At 44.7% G+C, this 27,004-nt stretch overlaps 2 protein-coding genes across 2 annotated transcripts in view; one reads left to right on the forward strand and one right to left on the reverse strand.

Moving 5' to 3' along the window:
• Nucleotides 1-10,633, reverse strand: part of ASB13 (ankyrin repeat and SOCS box containing 13) — a 28,541-nt gene extending 17,908 nt beyond the window's left edge. Inside the window, exon 1 of the mRNA XM_079913871.1 lies at nt 10,545-10,633. Within this exon, the coding sequence (XP_079769997.1) occupies nt 10,545-10,587 (43 nt within the window). The 5' untranslated portion in view covers nt 10,588-10,633. The remainder of the gene's footprint in view (nt 1-10,544) is intronic.
• Nucleotides 10,634-25,928: 15,295 nt separating this feature from the next.
• The window catches only part of TASOR2 (transcription activation suppressor family member 2), a 67,206-nt gene continuing 66,130 nt past the window's right edge, over nt 25,929-27,004 (forward strand). Inside the window, 1 exon segment of the mRNA XM_079912534.1 lies at nt 25,929-26,457. Within this exon segment, the coding sequence (XP_079768660.1) occupies nt 26,397-26,457 (61 nt within the window). The 5' untranslated portion in view covers nt 25,929-26,396.

Genomic DNA, 27,004 nt, shown 5'->3' on the forward strand with positions numbered 1-27,004 from the left:
CACCCCTCGCCCCCGATGTTGCCTAGACGCGAGCTGGGAAGTGCCGTGGCCGTCGGACCACCTGCCTAACGTCGGCTCTGAGGATGGGAAGCACCAGGTGAGTCACTGGTCACGTGGGGCCTGCAGCCCTGACAGCCAGGCTTCCTGTGGTGTGAGGGTGATGTTTCTTTACGGTTTAAGCCAGGTGCAGACAAACGCATGCAAACTCAGAGTGTAAACTCCCCAGATGCAGAAACTACAGGACGTTTTCTCAACACCCGTCAGAGCACCTGGGATACAGGGCAGTCTTCTAGACACTCTTTTAAAACGTCATAAATGACAACAGTGCTGGATTATGCTGACACATCCTTACTGTCAAGCCCCAACTTCGGCAGATGACCACATTACACACCTCTTCATAATAAGCAGTTTCCTTTTATTATAACTACATTTTATTATCACATCTCCCTAGAAAACCTTCTGATCAACCACATGGTTCCCAAGTCTTATCAGAAGCACTTTCACGAACCATATCTGGGGTGAATGTGTTTCCTTGGCAGGTGGATAACCCCCTGGGTTATGTGTTGATGACTGTCCCCTCTTGGAGATCCCCTCATTTCCGCCGACCTACAGCCCTACCCCACCCCCGCAGTGGAGCCGCATGATGCGTGGCTCAGGGTTCTCCAGAGCCAAACGGCTCAGGGCTAAAACTCAGCGCGGCCGTTTATTAGCTTGTGCGAGAAATAGCTTCCCTGACTGTCAGTTTTGTCACCTGTAAATTGGGATAATAATATAGTTCATTCATCGGTGGGTTATGAAAATTAAATGAATGAAAGTAAAAGCACTTAGCGTTGGGCCCAGCACAGAGTAAGTGCTCCATAAATGGAGTCTATTTGTGGTATTTTAACCCCCTCATTGTACCTAACTGTGCGACCCCACAGGGGTCATGGGGGCCAGGGAAGTGAAGGGAGGACTGGAATGCAGAGGAAGATCTGATCCCCACAAACGTAAAAGCCAGGCTTGGGGAACTTCTTACTTACTGTCCCAGGAGTAAGTAAGTAAGCCAAGCTTGGGGACCCCAGTATGTCTCCCAGTCGTGATGAATGGCCGCCCGTATGCCTGTCTTGTGGGGTGGGTAGTGGAAAGCAGCTGTGGATCACTCTCAAGTCAGTCTGGAGGGAGCAGAACCCCAAGGGCAGACTGAGTAAAAAGAGGAGAGCAGGGCGAGTCCTGGGTCCTGCAGGAAGGAGGAAAGTGCAGCTCAGGAAGGCGGTGCAGGGAAGGCCTGAGCATCCCTCAGCAGCCTGTGCAGGTAGATGCAGCCTCTCCCATCGCGTTGCACAGAGACGGATGGACATGGCAATCAGCAGGTCACGGTCACGGGCTGGGGAGGGTGGGGAAACAATTCAAAACAACAGGACAGGACGACTGCGACAGTGGTGGAACAGGTCACGCTACGGGAACTTAGAAGCAAGACAGCCCATCAGGAAAGCATCACCGAGGAGGCGGGGCTGCAGTGAGCCTGCTGGGCATCACTGGCTTGGCTCTATTCCCAGCACCTGGCACAGTGTGAGGCCCAAAAAAGATGCTCACGTCACTTGCTTGTTGAGTGCGTAAGGGACGAATGAATGGAAGGAATTACTAATGTGAATGATAAAGTATGGACATAAAATTTTTTAAAGAAAATCTAATTCTATCTCCTTATGACCAGTCTATAGAGGAAGTGCAACTTACTGGGAACCATATTTTCTAGTGAATAAACATCACCTGCAGTTGTCTTAGCAGCAACTGAGGGCAGAGATCAGAAGCAGCAGGTGTGATAACACAGGAGAGCATTGTGTGCATCAAAGAGCACAGTCAACAGTGAAAAGGCACCTATAGGATAGGGAGGAATATTTGTAAACCATGTATATCAGAATATATAAAGAATGCCTACAACTCAATAACATAAATAACCCAATTAAAAAATTAACAAAGGACTTAAATAGGTATTTCCCTAAAAAAGATATACAAATGGTCAACAGGCACAAGAAAAGATATTCAACATCACCAGTTATCAGAGGAATGCAAATTAAAACCACAGCAAGATACCACCTCACACCAATTAGGATGGCTACTATCAAAAAACAAAAAATAAATGTTGCCAAAGATGTGGAGAAACTGGAACGCTTGTGCATTGTTGATGGGAATGTAAAGTGGTGCAAGGACTTTGGACAAGAGTATTCTGGTTCCTCAAAAATTCAAACAGAACTACCATACGATCCAGCAGTTTTTATCCTAAGAAAATGCAAACACTAACTCGATAAGATATGTGCACCCCTATTCACTGCTGTATTACTTACAATAGGCGTGACATGGAAACAACCTAAGTGTCCATGAAGGGAAGAATGGATAAAGAAGATGTGATATATACACACAATGGAATATTTATTACTCAGCCTTAAAAACGAAAGAGATTCTGTCACAGGCTACAACGTAAATGAACCTTGAGGACATGATGCTCAGTAAAATAAGCAAGTCACAAAAGACAAATACTGTACAATTCCACTTATATGAGGTTCCTAGAATCAAAGTCGTAGAGACAGAAAATGGAATAGTGGCTGCCGGGGGTGGGGAAGGGGAGAAATGGGAAGGTGAACAGGTGCAGAGTTTCCTGTGTTATAAGATGAAAAAATTCTGGAGCTCTGTTGTACCAAAATGTGCATGTAGTTAATATTGCTGAACTGCACACTTAAAATTTACCATCTTAACCATTTCTATGTTTTTAGCCACAATTAAAACTTTAAAAATTATGTTTTTTAAATGTCACTTTTAAAATTTTTATTTATTTTTGGCTGCGTTGGGTCTTCGATGCTACACGTGGGTTTTCTCTAGTTGTGGCGAGTGGGGGCTACTCTTCATTGCAGTGCGCGGGCTTCTCATTGCAGTGGCTTCTCTTGTTGCAGAGCACAGGCTCTAGGCGCGTGGGCTCCTGTAGTTGTGGCACGCGGGCTCAGTAGCTGTGGCTCACGGGCTCTAGAGCACAGGCTCAGTAGTTGTGGCGCATGGGCTTAGTTGCTCTGCAGCATGTGGGATCTTCCCGGACCAGGGTTCAAACCCATGTCCCCTGCATTGGCAGGTGGATTCTTAACCACTGCACCACCAGGGAAGTCTGGAGCACGGGCTTTAGGCACGCGGGCTTCAGTAGCTGTGGCTCGCAGGCTCTAGAGCACAGGCTCAGTAGTTGTGGCGCATGGGCTTAGTTGCTCCGCAGCCTGTGGGATCTTCCCAGACCAGGGCTCGAACCCGTGTTCCCTGCATTGGCAGGCAGATTCTTAACCACTGCGCCACCAGGGAAGCCCTAAAAATTATTTTTTAAAGAAGTAACAAAGATGGAGGAGGCCCCGGAGATGAGGGAGGTTGTCACCCACAGCTGGTACCAACCACAGGATGTCATTGGGGGGACACCTTTACAGTGGGAGGTGGGGGTAAGGGGGAGGTGGTAGCCTCAATGGCCTCTGGAGACCCCAAGAAGCACAGGGGGAGGGGAGAGCCACCCCAGAGATAAAGAACACGGGGTGCCTGGTGGCCCACGGGGCTGCAGCTGCATGAAGGAGCGCTGGTCCTCAGTGGGAAGCTCAGAGGCATCCACCCCCGACCCCTCCCACGACCCCCCACCAGAGAGAAGACGGGGGACGGCTGACACGTACTTATCAACTTTAAAGCAAAAAGACGTCTGTTAGCAGGGAAGAGAGGCAGGAAAACGCTGTACGTTGGTCAACCCACTGACCTCAGGCTTTGTTTCTGGCCCTGTGCCTGGACCCCACTTGTGACCAGATGCCCCCACCCCTGTACCATCACCCTGGGAGAGGGGCCGCCCTGGAAACCTGAGACCCTCCCTCTGGCAAGTTCCCTCGGGGATGAGCCTTCCCCTAAATCCCAGCCCTGCCACATAAGTGGACTCCTAGCACCCCCTTCCCGTCACCCTCCCTCCCTTCATCCCGTCAACAGCCCCCTCTGGTGCTCCCCTGCCCCAGCAGCCCCTCCCCTCGCCCCCTCCCTAATGCAGCTAGGTCATCAGCAGGTCATGGGGGGCCTGCTCAGGACCCTTAGATTGCTCCTGATTCCAGAAAAGCATCCACACTCCTTCGCAAGCCAGGCAAACTGACCCTCCAGGATGGAGTCCCAGCCCCATTTTCCAGTCTCCCCCCACACCCTCCCATCACCACCCTCACACACACATCCTTGTCTCCAATTACACTGAGCTTCATGTAGCTGACATAGGGTCGGGTGGTCCAGGGCCTGTGCCTTTGGGGGTGCTGTGCCCCACTCAGCCCCCCACTCTCCATCCTCCCCACCGAGACCGAGTCTTAGCGCCTTCAGGAAGCCTTCCAGCGTGCAGCCTGCCCACCCAGGCCCTCCTGTAAGCCACCTCTCTACACACAGCTGCACCTGATTTCACGCCTCTTCCATCCTTCCACGAGCATCTTTAGGACAGGACCGCAGCCGCCGACCTCCTGTTCCAGCACAGCGCCTGACACACAGGTATCAAATAAATAGACTCTCCAGAAGCCTGTTCTACTTGCCGGAAAACTTCTACTGCAGTTGGGTCTGCCCCCGCCAGAGTACACCCCACTACCGGCCCCTTACAGGCCTGCCCAGCCCTGACACTGACCTGGGCCACACCTTGGCCTTGCCCACTCCGGCCGTGCCAGGGGCCAGGGCATCAATTAAACAGGAGTTTGTTGTAGCAGAGCCCAGGCTGCAGTCCCCAGAAGACAGAGCACCAGGGCGCTGGTGCTGCAGGGCAGACAGCAGCGCCCAGGCCCCTCCTGCCTCCTGCCCGTGCTTCGGTTCAAGGTCACGGAGATACCTGTGTCACTCCTTCTGCTGAGTGGCTGCTGGCAAGCCAGGCTCACGAAGGACTAAGTGAAAACCGTCATCTGCAAAACTAGAGTCTCACCAACACCACCTACAGGATCTTCTACCAGACAAGTGCAAGGTCACACCGAGAAGGAATGACAGACGCTTAAGAACATTTCTGCCACTTTTCTGCACCCCTGCCTGACCTCACTGATCCAGCCTGGACACCAGATGTGCACCTGCTGACTCCCAACCTGACACCCCTGTGTACCTTGGCCGGGCCCTGACACTCTCACATCTGAGGGCTGGCCCTGCCTGGCCCAGGCCCAGCCTTCGGGAATCAAGAAACCCCAGCTGAACACTTCAAGTGGTTCAGCGTCAGCCTTCCCTTGGGAGCGGGATACATGGTGAGGAGCCTCAGGGACCACCCAGCTCATGAGTCCAACGCCTGTCTGTCCTTTAGCCCTGTGACCTGGGGCACGTCACTTATCCTCTCAAAGCCTCAGTTTTCAATTACACATCAATTTTTTTTAAGCCTCAGCTTTCTCTCATATAAAATGGCGATGTTTTTGCCTACTCCCCTGGGGTGGCTGTAATGACAGTGAAATCCTGCTGGGCGTGACCGGCACGGTGGCAGGCAAGTGTACGACGACAGCACACACTATGACCATGATGGGATTGTTAGCATCATTCTATTTCTGCTGGTCCTGCTTGGGTCCCAGCCTCCAGTTCTACTGCCTGTCATGTTCCAAAGCCCCACCTGGGACTCCGGCTCCAGCATCTGGATCCCGCATGAGTCCCCTGCATGGAGTCCCAGCCCCTTGGCCCTGGCACCCGCCTTCTCTACGCGTGTCCAGCAGTGGGTGTTCCAGACCAGCTCCCCTGGCCGACTGTTCAATATTCAGCAAGTCCGCCAGGCGGAAACCCCTGGGAGCTGAAATCAGCGTGAGGGTGAGTATTTACACCAGGGAAAGCAGAAAATCAGATCAGGTTTCCTTTTTTTTTTTTTTTTTTTTTCCTTTTTTCTCCAGAGAGCCAATTTACCAACATCCTGCTTAGTCATCCAGAGCCCAGAATCCTGCTCTTTGAGCCCAAACCGCAGCTCTCAGCCAGGGCCCCACCGGCCCTCCTCGAGAGCCTGGCCTTGCGACGTGCAGGGCCTGCCGGGCTCCCGTTCCACATGCAGAGCGGAGCACTCATCGGCCCTACCCACCTGTGCAGAGTCTAGAACCCGACCCCTGTGCAGACCCTGACCCTGACCGCTCCTCCCTCAGCCAGGGGCCCCTCCACACAGCAGCCCCGCTCAAACAAAGTGTTTTCCAAACGCCACAGAGAACACCTACACCACAAGCGGATCCAACGTGCTCAGTATCCACCAGGCACCCTTCAATGCTGCTTGGGCCAGGAATCTTGCTCCAGGTATGTCATGAAGGGGGGCCCAGGGCCCTCGCTGCAGACATGTCCTTCTCGGCCACAGCTGCAGCTCTGAAATAAGCCCTTCTCCCCAAATACCCCAGCAGATAAATATTCTTGAAATGATGATGGATAGCCTCCCCATACCCCATCCATGCCCGTGGGGCACCTGTGTGCAGATGTAGCCGCCGGGAGCGGCTGCTGAAGCCACAGTGGAGCTGGTGTTTTGAGGACCGCTCTCAGCGGGCTAAACTCAGCTTTCGGGAAAGTCAGGGGTCCCGAGTGACTTGTCCCCCAAGGTCCCAGAAGGCCAAGGATTTGTGTGTACAAAGCAAAAACAAATTGAAGAGCTAAAAGGACCTAGAAATCATGGCAAAGTACACCCATCCATCTGACAGTAAAGAGTGAAAAAACAAAATAGGGGCAAAACCCCACAAGCACAAAGAAACCAGCACCTGAGAACGACAGACCTGCTCCAGAGGATGCTGCAAAGACCAAAGACACCATACATGCAAAGTGCCTGGCACAGGTGGTGCTTAATAAATGCTTTGTGGCGACCACCCATCTTTAACATGCTGTCCGAATTAAAGTTCAGTGAGCTTGATATTACCAGTCACCTTGATTCTCAGGGAAAATGGAACTCATTTTTATATGTAGAAACACTTATTTAGAAACTGGGGCTGAGAATTTTGTTACTCTTGAGGAGATTTTTCAACAAGTTCTATTTCAGTGTTTTAATTATGAATACCCCAAATACTGTTTGTCAGTAAACTTGAGGTTGGCATACGTGGTTTTAAGATCTGTTAAATGTGATAAAAATTAAAGAGAAAAGGTTTACTTTCCTACAGGGACAAGACAGTCAAAGCTCAGTTAGGAGAGGCAAAAGGAAAGTGAAAGAGAACAAGTGAAAGCAAAAGAGAAAAGCGGGAAGAGGTTACCGAAGCAGCAGACAGCCAGGGAAAAGGAAAGAAAGATCTTCCTAAACATGCTTAAGGAGAAACGCCCGAATCCAACTTTCGCCCTCACTCAGCAGCCCCTACTAATCACTTATCCAATTCTCTGCCACCCAACCCCTCCCCTTGCCTCCCTCCCACCCCACGGTGCTGATGACCAGGGCAGGAGGGTTATACCAAAAAAATCAAAACTCACTTGTACTGCTATAGTCGGCAGCCACTCCTGGCCGCAGTGACTACCCGGAATCCCAGCTGGTGTTAACATCAGCCTAATTTCCTTCAAACGTTGTTATTAGCAGTGTAATATAGTGCCCAGAGGCTTCTCCACTAAAGGACACATCTAGACACTTCTAGAATGCAGCTTTCGCTAAGGCAGAAACAGAAGCACGATTTGAGAAGATTTTAAGGAAGTTGACCTCCCAGCCAGGGCACTGATTATCTAGATCTCTCAAAGTACTTTCCATACAATTCTATGTTTAAAAAATCAAATTCCGGAATTCCGTGGCAGTCCAGTGGATAGGACTCCTTGCTCTCACTGCCAGGGCCCCAGGTTCCATCCCTGGTCGGGGAACTAGGATCCCGCAAGCCACACAGCGCAGCAAAAAAAAAAAAATCCAATTCCACAGACTCAACAAAAGGATGAACTTGGATACAGGTTCCCGGGCCCGGGGACTCAGATCAGTCTACCATCCTGATTGTGGACCCCTGGAGGCAAAGACATTTCTCAGAGCCCGAAAGGTGCTATAGTACAGAGATGATGGCTGGTAGCGGTGCTCCCCAGTCCCCTGAGAACCCCCAGCGGACATGGCTCATCCATCCCAGTCACAAAACCAGCTCAGCCTCCAGGCAGTCCTACAGATTGATTACAGATGAACCTATCTGATAGGAAGAACAAAAGGATCTTTAACATAAAACAAGCAAAGCAAAAAGAAAGGAAACAAAAAAGAACCACCTGTGTTAAAACCTCAGCTTTGTGACTTCCTAGCTGTGCGAACTCAGTTTCACCTCTAAGTTAATCGATAATGATGACTGTCCTGCAACTGTCACAGGGCTCGTGGCCAGCGCCTGGCCCACAGCAAAGCAGCTCAGTGGCTCTCATCACGGTCCCAGGGGCTGCCTCTCCTTTTCTCTCTCCATCCCATCTTCCCAACACCCCAGAGGCCAATGAACTGGTTAGACTTCTCGGCTGAGGATAACTGAAGAACACCAGCAGCTCACCTTGCTTAGAGCCCAGATCCCTAAGGCAGCCTTTCATCTTCTGCCAACCTCTTGCTTCCAAGTCAGAAGCCCTTGAGCACAGATGCTGAATACGAGAGTCACGTTTTCAACTTTACAAATAGACACAACCTAGGGTCAATAATGATATGAATTACATTTGCTAAGTAACAAACACTGATTCACTTTAGGATGTGACTTGCCCTAAATTCTTGGTTCTTATTGATAAGGCCATATTATAAGACTGCAACCTTTACCTCTGTGAGGTGTTACATTAAAAATAAAGCTACAGGGCTTCCCTGGTGGCGCAGTGGTTAAGAATCCGCCTGCCAGTGCAGGGGACACGGGTTCGAGCCCTGGTCCGGGAAGATCCCACATGGCGCGGACCACCTAAGCCCATGCACCACAACTACTGAGCCTGCGCTCTAGAGCCCACGAGCCACAACTACTGAAGCCTGTGCACCTAAAGCCCGTACTCCGCGACAAGAGAAGCCACCGCAGTGAGAAGCCCACGTACCACAACGAAGAGTAGCCCCCGCTTCCTGCAACTAGAGAAAGCCCGCACGCAGCAACGAAGACCCAACGCAGCCAAAAAAATTAAATAAATAAATTCATTAAAAAATAATAATAAAACTACGGAGAACCTACTGTATAGCACAGGGAACTCTACTCAGTGTTCTGTGGTGACCAAATTGGAAGGAAATCCAAAAAAGGGGATATATGTATACGTATAGCTGATTCACTTTTGCTGTACAGTAGAAACTAACACAACATTGTAAAGCACCTATACTCCAATAAAAAAATTTTTTAATTTAAAAAAATAAAAATAAAGCTACACGGTTTGGTTAGAGTATACCACATGTATAGAATTTGAGATCAGAATGATAAAATGCGTTAAAGTTCCTATGATGGGCCTCTACTTCTGCTGGGATTACTTCTGCTGGGATAGCAGTGTCGCTCTGGATTCAACACATTGAGTTTATTCATTAGTGTTGAGAATAAAACTGTCAGCAGGATGTATTTTGAGAGAAATATATGAAATTAAACAATGACAATGTCAAAAGTAGCCACAAACCCCAGAAACGGTGCATCTATTAGTTTAGAATATGTTTTTCTTCTAAAGATACATTCCTTAAACTATACAAAAAACATACTCGGAAGTGATGCTATGCTATTGAAACTTACACATGAACAAAAATATTAAAACGTGTTTAAAAAGCTTCCACGGTGAACCAACCAAACACAGCACCCACTGGCAGGGTCAAAGCCCTGTGCCTGCCTGGGGTGGAATGCCAAGTAAAAACAGAGATGCTTATTAAATGCCTTTGATCCTGTGGCAGGTGGCTGTTTTGCAAAATCAACTAAAATAGCTTTGCGAGGACTGCACTTCGTCTTAAGCTAAATTAACCCATAAGACTTCTCACTTTCATTCGCACTACATTTTTTTTATCAGTGTAAAAATACTTTATAGATTATTTTTTTCTTTGCAGTCTTTGGAAGTGTTTTCACTGCTCATTTGCCCTAGAATTACTCCGTAGGCGGGAAAGTTTGCTTCCCCAAAGAATGGCCTTTTGCCCTCGAATCCATTTTATTCTCGGGTTGCCCAAACGGTAAAGAAGGTTCCGTTAAGAACCGAGGTCGCATGTCTCACACAGTGCGACAAGGGCACATGCTCATTCTGGATTGGATTCCTGGGTGTATCCGTTGCATGCGAACGACCCTGCGCACGACCTTCCCACAGGGCGCCTGGAAGACGGTCCAGCTCCCACCCCGGGCCCGTGCCAGGGCTGCCCTACGAGTGGTCCCGCGTGGGCATTTCCTAGGTTCCCCTCGGAACCTGGCAATGACCACGTACAGTCCCGCATCCTCCCCAGGGTGCGCAACGCTCCGGTGGGTCTCCGGTTCTGAAGTCACAAGGATGACCCGGCCGGCAGGGGACCAGGAGCCGGACGCAGAAACCGCGTCTGAGCTGCATGGGACCCCCGGACCTGCTCCTTTAAAGACACGGCCCTCCGACCCGGACCCAGCCAGACGCCCCTGACGACCCCTCGGAGCGGGTTCGTCCCTGCCCGGGGCGAATGTAAGCAGATGCACCTCTCGGTCCACGAAGGCGGCCCCGCGCTCCCGGCAACCCGCACGTACCCAAGTCGCCCAGGAAGCTGCCGTCTGCGGCACGGGTCTCCATGCCACCGGCTCCCCGCGTCCCGGCTCTGCGGCCCCGCCACTAGCACCGCCCGCTGGGCGGGGCCAATCGGCGTCGCCGCGCGTCCAGGAGAGGCGGCCGCGCGCGCTGGGAGTTGTAGTTCCAGGCCCGGCCGGCGCGCCTCCCCCAGCTCAGGGCCTTCGCCAAGCCGCAGACACCTGCGTCTGACTCCGCGCTCGCCGCTGGTGTTTGCTAGGCAAACGTGTTCACGTGCAAAATATTCTTGTGCAAACCGTGCCGTGTGTCCATGTGCAGAGGGTGTCAGTGTGCAAAACGTGTCCATACGTCCCTCTGCAAAACACGTGTCCAGGTGCAAAATATGTCCACATGCAAAACGTGCCCGTATGTCCATGTGCACAGCGCGTCCGTGTCAGTGTGCAAAACGTGTCTAAGTGCAGAACAAGTGTCCGTGTGCAAAACATTTCTACATGTCCAAGTATCCACGGGCAAAATCAGCGTCCGTGTGCAAAATATGTATGTGCATGCAAATTGCGCCCATGTGTCCACGTGTATAACATGTCCTGTGTCCGTGTGTAAAACGTGTCCACGTGTCTAAGTGTCCGTGTGCAAAAGTGTCCAGCTGCTACAACTCACTACCTTCCTTTGTATTGAATCGACCTCAGCAAAGCTCCAGAGCCTCCCCGCCCCTCCCCCCATACTTTCATTTTAAAGACACACTTCCTACCCGAGTTGGCATACCCCTGTTTCTTTCATCTTTCCAGAGAAATCATAAATTCCAAATTGTTCAGTTTCGTTAAAACGCACGCATACACCACGCCTTTTGAAGTCTCATGACAGAAAGGAAGACTCTGTTTACAAATGATTCCTAGTGGGCGATTGCGTAATCGATTGCAGCCACATCACGGGACCTGTACTGAGCCTAAATGCAGAAGTTAGTTTGAGCTGAAAAGTAAAAATAGCAGGAATGATCCCATCTGGAAACACATAAGGACTAGCAGAGAGCAGACCCAGGAGAGGTCTCCCCTAAGACTGAGTCTTTACCACCAGTCCGGCGCTGTACCCACAAGGGTTTGAACCCCGTCTATCCGAATCCCAAGCGCGGGGAAATTCATAGCCCCAGGCCTGGAAGTGACATTTCAAGCCTATTAGCAATATGTGTTTATAACCTTTTTGCCACTTGTCTACCAAAATTAGGCTCTTGCATTTTTCTTGCAAGTTTCTTGCATTTTTTACTAAGTGCAGTACATTTTTTAATGAATATATTTGCCCAGGGGATGTTATGTTTTTCCCTATGACAATGCCGTGTGTTTGTATGTTTGTATTTTCTTCAATATTTCTTCCTTAACAAAGGATCATCTAGATCTGAGTATAGACTATATTTTAAAATTTATATTTATATATGTATATACCATATATTTATATACTTATGTATAGATGTATTTATATCTGTATCTGTATGCATATATACACACATATATGTGTATGCAAGTATTTACTAAATATATTAGAAAGCAAACATTTCCTTATTATTAGCTTACTATGTTATAATTTTTCTCCACTCTGTTGCTTGATTTCAACATTTTCTTGTAGAAAAGATTTTTTAAGTTTTTATATATTCAGAAATATATTCTCTTAGAGTATTTCTTTTATCTTCAATATTCTGAATGTATTTACCCACCAAGAGCCAGAATATGTATATTATTCTGTTTTGTTCTGTTCTGTTAAGTCTTTAACCCATCTGGAATTTGTTGCTATGTGTAGAATCTAAGGTAATTTTTTTCTGAACTTAAAAAGAATTGTTCCCAAAATACTTATTATGTAGTAATTCATTTATCTATTTTTTTGTTAATCTCTAAGGCTACTATTTTTTTTGCTAACCTACTAAGGCAAGGCTTTCAGGGGTTTCTCTTGAATGCCCCAGGTGTTCAGCAAGGTCTTTCTTTCCTCTCTGGTAGGTCAGAACTCAAATGTCTTCCAAGCCTGTGTGAGCTCTGGTACTTGGTAATTCTACAGCTCCCCAGGAGTCTTTTTCTGGGAGTTCTTTTCCTGACCTCTTGGAGTCTCTTGCTATACATGTGAAACTTAGTATTCAGTCAGACTTTAGTGAACCCCTATGCAAATTTCTGGAGTTCTTCACATATCTTTCTCCTCCTTGTGTACTGTCCCAAAAATTCAAACCACCTTAGTTTCTTGAAACGCAAATTTCTGTTTCCTTAGCTCAACAATACCATCATTCTATGTGGGGTTCTCCCTTCCCACCCATGGTGCAATACATGCATCCAGTCAGAAAGCTTGTTGGTTCACTTTCTTTCAGTTCAGGGATCAAAGTGCTGGGCTATCTCTTGTTCAAAGTCTGAAAATAGTTGTTGTAAATGTTTTTCCCAGTTTTCCAGAAATTTATAGTGAAAAGCTAAAATGACACCAGTTACTTCATCATGGCCAGAAAGCAAAATGCTGTTTTGGTGTTTTTAGTTTTAACAACTATTAATGCGTGATTAAACTTGTTTTGCCTAAAATTTCCCAATTCTCCATGCCAATGGTTACTGTCTAGGAGCATCCTGAAGGAAATGTGAATGCCATGGTGGGTCCAGTGGGCTGGCTGCTGGAGTCCGTGACTCAACTACACTTCCACAGCAGGTGCTCTTGAACGAGTTCACCTCCAGTGCCATCACAGTCAATCCTTTGCACCACACAGATCCATTTCTCCACACACATTTGGGGAGCAGTTCCTCCGTGGTTCCCAAGGCCCTCTCAAGGGGGAACTTAGGAAAAGAAGGTTTACTTGTTGATCTTATTATTCTATCCATTATTGAAAGTGAGTATTGACGTCTCCAACTATGTTGTTTAATTGCCTATTTCTCTCTTCATTTCTGCAGTTTTTTCTTCATGTGTTTCGGAGTTCTGTTATTAGGTGCATATCTATTTATAACTGGTATCTCTTCCTTATGAATTGATACTTATATAAATTTCCCTCCTTATCTCTAGGAATATCTTTTTTTGTTTCAAAGTATGTTTTGTCTTATATTAGTATAGCCATTTCAGCTTTCTTATGGGTGAATATACTCCCATCCTTTTACTTTCAATATATTTATATCTTTGGATCTAGAGTGTCTCTCCTGCAAACAGACTATAGTTATATCATCTTTTAATCCATTCTGCTGAACTCTCTACTAATTCTCCTTTTGATTTGTTGTTTAATCCATTCACATTTAATTATATTTATATAGTTGGATTAATGTCTTGCCATTTTATTTTTTGTTTTCTATATGTCTCATGTCTTATTTGTTTCTCTGTTCCTCCGTTACTGCTTTCATTTGCATTAAGTAATATTTTCTATTGTAGCATTTTCATTTCTTTAATTTTGTTTGTTTATTTTAGTTTTTCTCTAGGGTTTGCTATATACATCTTATCGGAATCAGTTTCAGATTTATACTAGCTTAATTCAGTGATATATAAAAATGCTACACCTATTTAGATCTAATCCATTTTTTCCTTTTGCATTATTATTGTCATACATATTACACATACAAATGTTACAAACCCAAGAATACATTCTTATAATTATTACCTTACCATCTGTTGTCATTTCCTTAGCCAAATGCAGCTTTGCCCCCACTTACCTCCTTTGTGCTTTTATTGGCAACTGTACTGTACATATATTTCATTTCTACATGTTATAAGCCCCAATAAGCCCAATATTACATTATGTACATATTATTTCATGGCTTTTAAAATTAGTTATGAGAATGAAGAAGAAAAATATGCATTTATACTGTTTTTTATCTTTATGTAATAAATTTTACCAGAGTTCTTTGCTTTTTCATGCAGATTCAGATTACCATTTGTGGTCACTTGGTTTCAACCTGAAGAACTTCTTTAGTATTTGTTGCAATGCAGATCTGCTAGCAAAAAATTCTTTCAGTTTTTGTTTATTTGGGACAGTCTTTTATTCACTTTCACTTTTGAAACATAAAGTTGCTGGATATAGGATCCTTGGTTGACAGTTTTTTTTCTTTGAGTACTTTAAATATGTCATCTCACTGTCTTCTAGATTCCACTGTTTCTGCTGAGAAGTCGACTGTTAATCTTATCAGGGGTCTATTATAAGCAACAAGTTATTTTTTTGTTGCTGCTTTCAAGATTTTGTCCTTGTCTTTGACTTTGAGCATTTTTTTCCTATGATGTGTTTGTTTGTGACTCTCTGAATTTATACCACTTGGAGTTCATTGAGCTTCCTGGATGTCTATATTATTATTTTTCCATCAATTTGGGGAGTTTTTAGCTATTATTTCTCCAAATATATTTTCTTCTCTGTTCTCTCTCCTCTCCTGCTACTCCCATTATACATAGGTTAATGTACTCTGAGTAGTATTCCATTGTATGTATGTACCATATCTTATTTATCCATTCATCTGTCGATGGACACTTAGGTTGCTTCCATGTCCTGGCTATTATAAATAGAGCTGCAATGAACATTGTGTTACATGACTCTTCTTGAATTATGATTTTCTCAGGGTATATGCCCAGTAGTGGGATTGCTGGGCCTTATGGTAGTTCTATTTTTAGTTTTTTAAGGAACCTCCATACTGTTCTCCATAGTGGCTGCACCAATTTACATTCCCACCAAAAGTGCAAGAGGGTTCCCTTTTCTCCACACCCTCTCCAGCATTTATTGTGTGTGGATTTTTTTGATGATGGCCATTCTGACTGGTGTGAGATGATATCTCAATGTAGTTTTGATTTGCATTTCTCTAATGATTAATGATGTTGAGCATTCTTTCATGTGTTTCTTGGCAATCTGTATATCTTCTTTGGAGAAATGTCTGTTTAGGTCTTCTGCCCATTTTTGGATTGGGTTGTTTGTTTTTTTGGATACTGAGCTGCATGAGCTGCTTGTAAATTTTGGAGATTAATCCTTTGTCAGTTGCTTCATTTGCAAATATTTTCTCCCATTCTGAGGGTTGTCTTTTCATCTTGTTTGTGTTTTCCTTTGCTGTGTAAAAGCTTTTAAGTTTCATCAGGTCCCATCTGTTTATTTTTGTTTTTATTTCCATTACTCTAGGAGGTGGGTCAAAAAGGATCTTGCTGTGATGTATGTCATAGAGTGTTCTGCCTATGTTTTCCTCTAAGAGTTTTATAGTATCTGCCCTTACATTTAGGTCTTTAATCCATTTTGAGTTTATTTTTGTGTATGTTGTTAGGGAGTGTTCTAATTTCACTCTTTACATTTAGCTGTCCAGTTTTCCCAGCACCACTTATTGAAGAGGCTGTCTTTTCTCCATTGTATATTCTTGCCTACTTTATCAAAGATAAGGTGACCATATGTGTGTGGGTTTATCTCTGGTCATTCTATCCTGTTCCACTATCTATTTCTGTTTTTGTGCCAGTACCATTCTGTCTTGATTACTGTAGCTTTGTAGTATAGTCGGAAGACAGGGAGCCTGATTCTTCCAGCTCCGTTTTTCTTTCTCAAGATTGCTTTGGCTCTTCAGGGTCTTTTGTGTTTCCATACAAATTGTGAAATTTTTTGTTCTAGTTCTGTGAAAAATGCCAGTGGTAGTTTGATAGGGATTGCATTGAATCTGTAGATTGCTTTGGGTAGTATAGTCATTTTCACAATATTGATTCTTCCAATCCAAGAACATGGTATATCTCTCCATCTATTTGTATCATCTTTGATTTCTTTCATCAGTGTCTTATAATTTGCTGCATACAGGACTTTTGTGTCCTTAGGTAGGTTTATTCCTAGGTATTTTATTCTTTTTGTTGCAGTGGTAAATGGGAGTGTTTCCTTAATTTCTCTTTCAGATTTTTTTATCATTAGTGTATAGGAATGCAAGAGACTTCTGTGCATAAATTTTGTATCCTGCTACTTTACCAAATTCATTGATTAGCTCTAGTAGTTTTCTGGTAGCATCTTTAGTATTCTCTATGTATAGTTTCATGTCATCTGCAAACAGTGACAGCTTTACTTCTTACCCGATTTGGATTCCTTTTATTTCTTTTTCTTCTCTGATTGCTGTGGCTAAAAGTTCCAAAACTATAAAACTATGTTGAATAATAGTGGTGAGAGTGGGCAACCTTGTCTTGCTCCTGATCTTAGTGGAAGTGGTTTCAGTTTTTCACCATTGAGACCAATGTTGGCTGTGGGTTTGTCATATATGACCTTTATTATGTTGAGGTAACTTCCCTCTCTGCCTACTTCCTCAAGGGTTTTTATCATAAATGGGTTGAATTTTGTCAAAAGCTTTCTCTGCATCTATTGAGATGATCATATGGTTTTTCTCTTTCAGTTTATTAATATGGTGTATCACATTGATTGATTTGCGTATACTGAAGAATCCTTGCATTTCTGGGATAAACCCCACTTGATCATTGTGTATGATCCATTTAATGTGCTCTTGGATTCTGTTTGCTAGTATTTTATTTAGGATTTTTGCATCTATGTTCATCAGTGATATTGGCCTGTAGTTTTCTTTCTTTGTGGCTTCTTTGTCTGATTTTGGTATCAGGATGATGGTGGCCTCATAGAATGAGTTTGGGAGTGTTCCTACCTCTGCTATATTTTGGAAGAGTTTGAGAAGGATAGGTGTTAGCTCTTCTCTAAATGTTTGATAGAATTTGCCTGTGCAGCCATCTGGTCTTGGGCTTTTGTTTGTTGGAAGATTTTTAATCACAGTTTCAATTTCAGTGCTTGTGATTGGTCTGTTCATATTTTCTATTTCTTCCTGGTTCAGTCTTGGAAGGTTGTGCATTTCTAAGAAATTGTCCATTTCTTCCAGGTTGTTCATTTTATTAGCTTATATTTGCTTGTAGTAATCTCTCATGATCCTTTCTATTGCTGCAGTGTCAGTTATTACTTCTCCTTTTTCATTTCTAATTCTATTGATTTGAGTCTTCTCCCTTTTTTTTTCTTGATGAGTCTGGCTAATGGTTTATCAGTTCTGTTTATCTTCTCAAAGAACCAGCTTTTAGTTTTATTGACCTTTGCTATCGTTTCCTTCATTTCTTTTTCATTTATTTATGATCTGATCTTTATGATTCTTTCCTTCTGCTAGTTTTGGGGTTTTTTGGTTCTTCTTTCTCTAATTCCTTTAAGTGTAAGGTTAGGTTGTTTATTTGAGATTTTTCTTGTTTGTTAAGATAGGACTGCATTGCTATAAACTTCCCTCTTAGAACTGCTTTTGCTGCTTCCCATAAGTTTTGGGTCGTCGTGTTTTCATTGTCATTTGTTTCTAGGTATTTTTTGATTTCCTCTTTGATTTCTTCAGTGATATTTTGCTTATTAAGTAGTGTATTTTTAGCCTCCAAGTGTTTGTATTTTTTACAGGTTTTTTCCTGTAATTGATATGTAGTCTCATAGCACTGTGGTCAGAAAAGATACTTGATACCATTTCAGTTTTCTTAAATTTCCCAAGGCTTGATTTGTGACCCAAGATATGATCTATCCTAGAGAATGTTCCATGAGAACTTGAAAAGAAAGTGTATTCTGTTGTTTTTGGATGGAATGTCCTATAAATATCAATTAAGTCTATCTTGTTTAATGTAGCATTTAAAGCTTGTGTTTCCTTATTTATTTTCATTTTGGATGATTTGTCCATTGGTGAAAGTGGGGTGTTAAAGTCCCCTTCTATGATTGTGTTACTGTTGATTTCCCCTTTTATGGCTGTTAGTTTTTGCCTTATGTATTGAGGTGCTCCTATGTTGGGTGCATAAATATTTAGAATTGTTATATTTCTTCTTGGATTGATCCCTTGATCATTATGTAGTGTCCTTCTTTGTCTCTTGTAATAATAGTCTTTGTTTTAAAGTCTATTTTGTCTGATATGAGAATTGCTATTCCAGCTTTCTTTCAATTTCCATTTGCATGGAATATCCTTTTCCATCCCCTCACTTTCAGTCTGTATGTGTCCCTAGGTCTGAAGTGGGTCTCTTGTAGACAGCATATATACGGGTCTTGTTTTTGTATCCCTTCAGCCAGTCTATGTCTTTTGGTTGGATCATTTAATCCATTTACATTTAAGGTAATTATCGATATGTATGTTCCTATTACCATTTTTTAAATTGTTTTGGGTTTGTTATTGTAGGTGTTTTCCTTCTCTTGTGTTTCCTGCCTAGAGAAGTTCCTTTAGCATTTGTTGTAAAGCTGGTTTGGTGGTGCTGAATTCTCTTAGCTTTTGCTTGTCTGCAAAGGTTTTAATTTCTCCATCGAATCTGAATGAGATCCTTGCTGGGCAGAGTAATCTTGGTTGTAGGTTTTTTCCCTTTCATCAATTTAAATATGTCTTGCCACTCCTTCCTGGCTTGCAGTTTCTGCTGAAAGATCAGCTGTTTACCATATGGGGATTCCCTTGTATGTTATTTGTTGTTTTCCTTTGCTGCTTTTAATATTTTTTCTTTGTATTTAAGTTTTGGTAGTTTGATTAATATGTGTCTTGGCGTGTTTCTCTTTGGATTTATCCTGTATGGGACTCTCTGTGCTTCCTGGACTTGATTGACTATTTCTTTTCCCATGTTAGGGAAGTTTTCAACTATAATCTCTTCAAATATTTTCTCAGTCCCTTTCTTTTTCTCTTCTTCTTCTGGGACCCCTATAATTTGAATGTTGCTGTCTTTAATGTTGTCTCAGAGGTCTCTGAGACTGTCCTTAATTCTTTTGATTCTTTTTTCTTTATTCTGCTCTGCAGTAGTTATTTCCACTATTTTATCTTCCAGGTCACTTATCTGTTCTTCCGCCTCAGTTATTCTGCTATTGATCCCTTCTAGAGAATTTTTAATTTCATTTATTGTGTTGTTCATCATTGTTTGCTTGCTCTTTAGTTCTTCTAGGTCTTTGTTAAATGTTTCTTGTATTTCTCTGTTCTATTTCCAAGATTTTGGATCATCTTTACTATCATTCTGAATTCTTTTTCAGGTAGACTGCCTATTTCCTCTTCATTTGTTAGGTCTGGTGGGTTTTTACCTTGCTCCTTCATCTGCTATGTGTTTCTCTGTCTTCTCATTTTGTTTACCTTACTGTGTTTGGGGTCTGCTTTTCACAGACTGCAGGTTAGTAATTCCCATTGTTTTTGGTGTGTGCCCCCAGTGGCTATGGTTGGTTCAGTGGGTTGTGTAGGCTTCCTGGTGGAGGGGACTAGTGCCTGTGTTCTGGTGGATGAGGCTGGATCTTGTCTTTCAGGTGGGCAGGTCCACATCTGGTGGTGTGTTTTGGGGTGTCTGTGATCTTATTATGCTTGTAGGCAGCCTCTCTGCTAATGGGTGGGGTTGTGGTCCTGTCCTGCTAGTTGTTTGACACAGGGTGTCCAGCACTGTAGCTTGCTGGTCATTGACTGGAGCTGGGTCTTGGCATTGAGATGGAGATCTCTGGGAGATTTTTGCCATTTGATATTACGTGGAGCTGGGACGTCTCTGGTGGACCGATGTCCTGAACTTGGCTCTCCCACCTCAGAGGCACTGCCCTGATGCCTGGCCAGAGCACCATGAGCCTGTCATCCACACGGCTCAGAAAAAAAGGGAGAAAAAAAGAAAGAAAGAAAAAAAAAAGAAAATAACGTTATTTAAAATAAAAAAATATTAAGAAAAAATTTTAAAAGTAATAAAAAAAAGAAAGAAGAGAGCAACCAAACCAAATAACAAATGCACCAATGATAACAGGCACTAAAAACTATACTAAAAAAAAGAAGGAAAAAAACCGGACAGACAGAACCCTAGGACAAATGGTAAAAGCAAAGCTACACAGACAGAATCACACACAGAAGCATACACACACACATTAACAAAAAAAGAAAAAGGGGAAAAAAATATATATCATTGCTCCCAACATCCACCTCCTCAAGTTATGATGATTTGTTGTCTATTCAGGTATTCCACAGAGGCAGGGTACATCAAGTTGATTTTGGAGATTTAATCCGCTGCTCCTGAGGCCGCTGGGAGAGATTTCCCTTTCTCCTCTTTGTTCGCACAGCTCCTGGGATTCAGCTTTGGATTTGGCCCTCTGCCTGTGCGTGTAGGTCGCCTAAGGGCGTCTGTTCTTCGCTCTGACAGGACGGGGTTAAAGGAGCAGCTGATTCGGGGTCTCTGGCTCTCTCAGGCTGGGGAGAGGAGGGGTACGGGTGTGGGGTGAGCCTGCAGCGGCAGCGGCTGGTGTGACGCTGCACCAGCCTCAGGCGCGCCGTGCATTCTCCCGGGGAAGTTGTCCCTGGATCACGGGACCCTGGCAGTGGCGGGCCGCACAGGCTCCTGGGAGGGGAGGTGTGGAGAGTGACCTGTGCTTGCACACAGGCTTCTTGGTGGCTGCAGCAGCAGCCTTAGCGTCTCATGCCCATCTCTGGGGTCTGCGCTGTTAGCCGCGGCTCGCGCCCGTCTCTGGAGCTCCTTTAAGCGGAGCTCTGAATCCCCTCTCCTCGCACACCGCGAAACAAAGAGGCAAGAAGAAGTCTCTTGCCTTTTCGGCAGCTCCAGACTTTTTCCCGGACTCCCTCCTCGCTAGCTGTGGCGCACTAGTCCCTTCAGGCTGTGTTCACGCAGCCAACCCCAGTCCTCTGCCTGGGATCCAACCTCCGAAGCCCGAGCCTCAGCTCCCAGCCACAGCCCGCCCCAGCGGGTGAGCAGACAAGCCTCTCGGGCTGGTGAGTGCCGGTCGGCACTGGTCCTCTGTGCGGGAATCTCTCCACTTTGCCCTGTGCACCCCTTTTACTGCGCTCTCCTTCGCGGCTCTGAAGCTTCCCCCCTAAGCAACCCGCAGTCTCCGCCAGTGAAGGGGCTTCCTAGTGTGTGGAAACCTATCCTCCTTCACAGCTCCCTCCCAGTGGTGCAGGTCCCGTCCCTATTCTTTTGTCTCTGTTTTTTCTTTTTTTTTTTTTTGCCCTACCCAGGTACGTGGGGACTTTCTTGCCATTTGGGAGGTCTGAGGTCTTCTGCCAGCGTCCAGTAGGTGTTCTGTAGGAGTTGTTCCAGATGTAGATGTATTTCTGATGTATTTGTGGGGAGGAAGGTGATCTCCACGTCTTACTCTTCTGCCATCTTGAAGCCTCTTTTTCCTTTTTCTTTATTGTTTATGCTGTTTTTCAGCTTGATCAATAATCTCTATTGATCTATATTCAAGCTTGCTAATTCTTTCTTCTTCCAGTTCTAATCACTGTTGAGTCCCTCTAGGTGTTTTTATTTCAATTATTTTACTTTTCAACTCCACACTTTCCATTTGGCTCTTTTTTGTAATTTCTCTTTGTTTTTTTTAGAATTGGTTTCATAATTTCGCTTTATTGATATTCTTCATTTGATGTGATATTGTCAACATATCTTTCCTTACTTCTTTTATCACACTTTCCTTTAGTCTGTTGAACATGTTTATAATGGCTACTTTGAAGTCTTTCTTTCTTAAATACAATTTTAGTCACTCTCACAAGAGTTTCTGTTGCTTGCTTTTTTCAGTGCATGGTCATACTTTTCTGTTTTCTTTTCATGACTCATAATTTTTGGTTGGAAGCTGAACATTTATGTAATAAATTGCCACAACTCTGTGTGCTGTTCTCCCCTCACCCCTTGGGGCCTTGTTACTGTTATTTGCTTATTTATTTGCTCAGTGACTCACTGGATTATTTTGGTGGTATCTATTTCCTCAAACACACAGTGTTAAGCTTCTGCTGTTTCTCCTTGGGGCTTTGGGAGAAAGCCCACAGTCACCCTGCTGTGACAGTGGTATTGGTAGAGCTCTATTCCTCTAAAATAGATATTCTTAATAACTCTATATCTATTAATGAAATAAAATTTGTACTTAAAAAAACTCCCTATAAAGAAAATACAGGTCCCTAATGACTTCACTGATTAATTCTATTAAACATTTTTGGAAGAAATAATACCTATTTTAATCAGAGTATTTTGGAAATTAAAAGATGAGGGAATACTTACCAACTCATTCTGTGAAGCTAGAGTTACCCTCATACCAAAACTAAGATATCACAAGAAAAGTAAACTGTGGACCAATATCTCTCATGAACATACATGCCAAAATCCTTAACAAAATATAGCAATTCATGTCCAGTAATATAGAGAAAGGATAATGCATCCTAAGTAAATTTGGTTCATCCCAGGAATTCAAGGTTGGATGAACATTTGAAAATAATGTAATTCATCATACTAGTAGATTAAAAAAAACTATATAATCCTCTCAATAGATGCAGACAAAATTCAACATTCATTTATGATAAAAGCTCTCAAAAACTAGGAATAAAAGGGCAAATCCTCAACCTAAAAAAGGACAGAAAACACCAAAGGTAACATTATACTTAATGGTGAAATATTGAATGCTTTCCCCATAGATCAATAATAAGATGTTTGCTCTCACCTCTTATATTCAATATTGCATTTGAGGACTTAACCAATGCAATAGGAAAAAAAATACAGATTGGAAACAAAGAAAAGTATTTTTATTTGCAATCAACATGTTTGTCTTAGAAAAATCTTAAGGAATACACACACATACACACACACAAATAGCTATTAGATCTAATTAGTGAGTTTAGCAAGTTGCAGGATATAAGGTTGCTATGGGAACATCATTTGTATTTCTATATACTAGCAATAAGCCATTATAAATTAAAATTTCAAAATACCATAAAAATATGAAGAGATAAATATAACAAAATGTGCACAAGACCTGAACACTGGAAAATATAGATGTTGCCTAGAGAAAATATGAGAGACCTAAATAAATAGAGATATCATGTTCATGAATTCAAAGGTAGAATATTGAGATGTTAATTCTCTCCAAATTGATCTATGTATTAAACACAATCCCAGGCAATATCCTAGAAGCTGTGGGTTGTTTGTTTTTTTTTGATTTGTTTGTTTTTGTGTGTGTATGTGTGTTTTGAGGTAGAAAATAAACTGATTCTAAAATTTATACAGAAATTCAAATGACTTAGAATAGCCAAAACTATTCAAATATTGGAAAAAGAACAAAGTTGGAGGCAATGCAGATTCAAACCATATGACACCCTTCAGAGTAACTAAAGTTAAAAAATATTGACCAAGATGTAGAGAAACTAGAATTCTCATAGATTTCTTGTGGAAATATAACTTTGTAAAACCAATTTGCAAGAAGTTTGACTTTATCTATTAAAGCTGAACATATGCCTTCTTTATTGCCACAATAATGCTGTATAATAGACCACCCCAGGCTCAGTGACTTAGGACAACAGCATTAATTCTCATACTCACCAATCTTTGGGATGTCTAAGTTTATGCTAATCTAAGATTGGTTTGGCCTGCAGGTTGGATTCACATCTGCTCCATATGTGCTTATTCTGAGGGCCCAGACTGAAGGGGCAACAGCTACATGAGACTATGGACTCCTCGTGTGCATCACCTGCACTCAGGAGCCAAATCAAACTATGCAAGCACACAAGACTCCTGCATATATCATGTCTGCTAATATTCTATCAGCCAAAAGCATTCATATGACCAAGGACAATATCAATGGGGTAGAAAAGCAAACCTGACCAACAGTAAAAGAGGGAAGGGAATAAATATTTGCTGAAGCAAAAAGTCCAAATCATCATGTCCAGCACGTCCAGCATGTAATACACCCAACATAAATGATGCCCAGGTGTACAGAGATGTGAATAAGGAAGTTCAGGGCTTCCCTGGTGGCGCAGTGGTTGAGAGTCCACCTGCCGATGCAGGGGACATGGGTTCGTGCCCTGGTCCGGGAAGATCCCACATGCTGCGGAGCGGCTAGGCCCATAAGCCATGGCCGCTGAGCCTGCGCGTCCGGAGCCTGTGCTCCACAGTATTATTCATCATAGCCAAGAACTGGAAATAATGCAAATGTCTATCAACAGTAAAATAGATAAAGAAAATGTACTACACCCACCCCTATATATATAGCAATGAAAATGAAAGAATTGTGTACACAAAAACATGAGTCTCACAGTGTTACTCCAAAGAAACCAGGCACAAACCCATTCAGTTTATATAAAGTTCAAACCACAAGCAAAACTAAATGATAAAGTTTAGGGATGCATATTTAGGCAGCAAACCTACTGAGAAAGGAAAGGAAGAGATTACCATGGAAGTTAGATTCATTGTTAGGTTTGATGGTAGGTAAGGGGAGTGGGTATTGATCCATAGGTGGCGCAAGAAGGAACTCCTGGGTTTTTGGCAATGTTCTATTTCCTGACCAGGGTGGTGGTTTCATGAATATTTGCTTTGTGATAAACCAGGGAGTTGTACATACTGGTTTTATGTACTTTGAAAACATCGGCTGTACCTCAGTCTCTGCTTCTACAGCCAACCTTCCTCAGTTCTTGAACACAATTTCATGTCTAGGACTTTTGTACTTACTTTGTCTTCTGCTTGGAAAGTTCTTCCTCCTCATCTTCCAAGAACTAATTTGGTCTGTTTTTATCACTGAGGTTTGACCTCAAATGTCCCTTATTCAGTGAGACGTTGTAGCTCTGCCTCTTCTGCTCCGGCCTCCAGCCTCCAACCCCATCCTCAGCATTTCTGGCTTGTTTTCACTGCAGTATTATTAAGTTCTGTTCTGGTGGTGGTGGTGGTGTTACTTGTTACTGTTTGTCATCCACCTCTAGAATAAGCTCCACTCTGTGCAGGTCCTTATCTGGCTTATTCATGACTGTAATCTTAGTGCCTAATTCAGCACCTGGCCACAGTAAACAATAAAAGATGCTACTGAATGAGTAAATTATTCTATTCCCATAGTGTGGCCCAGTGTCTGGCTCACGGTTAAGTGCATCACCTAGTATCTCTGATTGGTATAAGTAATGCTATTTGTGGTAACAGCATTGCTATAGTAATGCTATTCCCTTAACTCTGCATGGAATAGAAACTTCTAGTGGTGTTTTCCTAGGGAACCCACCACATAAACAAATGTTACATGGATCAACGTTTATTAAATTACTACAAAGGCGTGATTTCGTAAACGTCGCTTTTGGGCAAGACAAGACAAGCAACGCTGCGGCAGCTGTAGCAGGAGACTCAAGGAGGTATATACTCCCAACGGTGAGGCGAAAGACGCCCGCAAACACATTCAAGGCCGTCATGGCCGCGCCTCCGCGGTTCCCCTTGCGCGCCTTCCGCTTCCGGTAACGCGTCAGCCCCGCGAGACGCCCCGCTCCGCCCGCCGGGCAACCGCGCCCGCCAGAATCCTTTGTCCAATCCCGGGCCGCGCCGCGGGCTCGCGCCTGCGTAGAGGAGAGAGGTGAGCGCCGCGTGGACGACGGCCGCAGCTCGCGCCTGCGCGTTGGCTTCTCCCCAGCGATTGGCTCCTGCCTCCTAGGGACGCCACAGTTCAGTTTTCACTTTCTCTCCCCCCATCTCCGCTTCCTGTGGGCGTGGGGTTTTACTTCCGGGTTCCAGCGTCAGTCACTGAGAAAGTCGACTTGTTACCTCAGGTGGTGGGGAGTTTCAGCGTTCGTGCCTTCCTATGACCCTCTGGGGCAGGAGCAGCGTTTGGCTGACGAGCGCGGCGAGGTCTGCAGGCTCCGAGCCTGGACTCCGGTCCCGCGTCACTCCCGCCGGCGCCTCGGAGCCGCCCCGCGACGCCCGGGCGGCGTTCTTGGCACAAGGGCGGAGAGGAAGGACTGTTTGCGACGTGGAGGGTCCCGCGCGCTGCTGACGAGCCTGTGCGAACGCGGGCCCTGTGGAACCGAGAGGAGGGGGAGTCCCTGCAAGGGGCGGCCCGAAGGCTCCCCGGCCCGGGGAGTTGGCCCGGGCGCGGCTGGTTGGCAGGGTCCGACGGGATCTGTCACGCTTGGCCTCGAGGGCCTGAGGGGAGGAAGCGCGTGTGGAGGCGCGGACAGCATTTTAGCATGGGGAGGAAACTGAACGCTGATCTTCGGTCCGCGGGGGCGGCGGCGGCGCACAGGACAGGTGAGACTGCCTCTCGTGAACGCCCACCCAGAGGGCAGGCGAGAGGAGCCCGTCCTCCGGGGCCGAGTGCCCGGCGTGGCCGCTCGGGCTGTGCGGGGTTCGTTGTTGTCATTTTATTTTTTAATGAAAAATTGAGTTCCAGTCGACTTTGCATGCTTCTCATGGATGCTGAGTTGACTCACGCGTTCTTGCCTGGTAGCGCTGCTCTGGGTGGGAGGGGCGGGGGTCGGAGGTTTTCAGAATCGCTTTTGCTTTGCTGCTTCGGCTCTGACTCCACCTGTGGCCGCTTTCAGCTGCTAACACACCGATCTTCACCTGTTTCTAGTCAGTCAGCGTCTTCCAGGTGTGTAAGGCGTCAGAATTCCTGTTTCCCCTTTCGGAGGTGGAAAGTGTAGGGTGGTTCAGCACTTCCTTTGAGTTGCCTGTGAGAGGACCGCTGCATCCCCGTGGACGTTGTAAGAAGTAGCCAGCTGAAGCTTTCTTTGCTCCTTGGGTTGGGACTGGCAGTGAAGTACTTTTCTAAGGATTCTTGGTGAAGTCCGCACCT

This window comes from Stenella coeruleoalba, assembly GCF_951394435.1.
Source record: "Stenella coeruleoalba genome assembly, chromosome: 2".
NCBI lineage: Eukaryota > Metazoa > Chordata > Mammalia > Artiodactyla > Delphinidae > Stenella > Stenella coeruleoalba.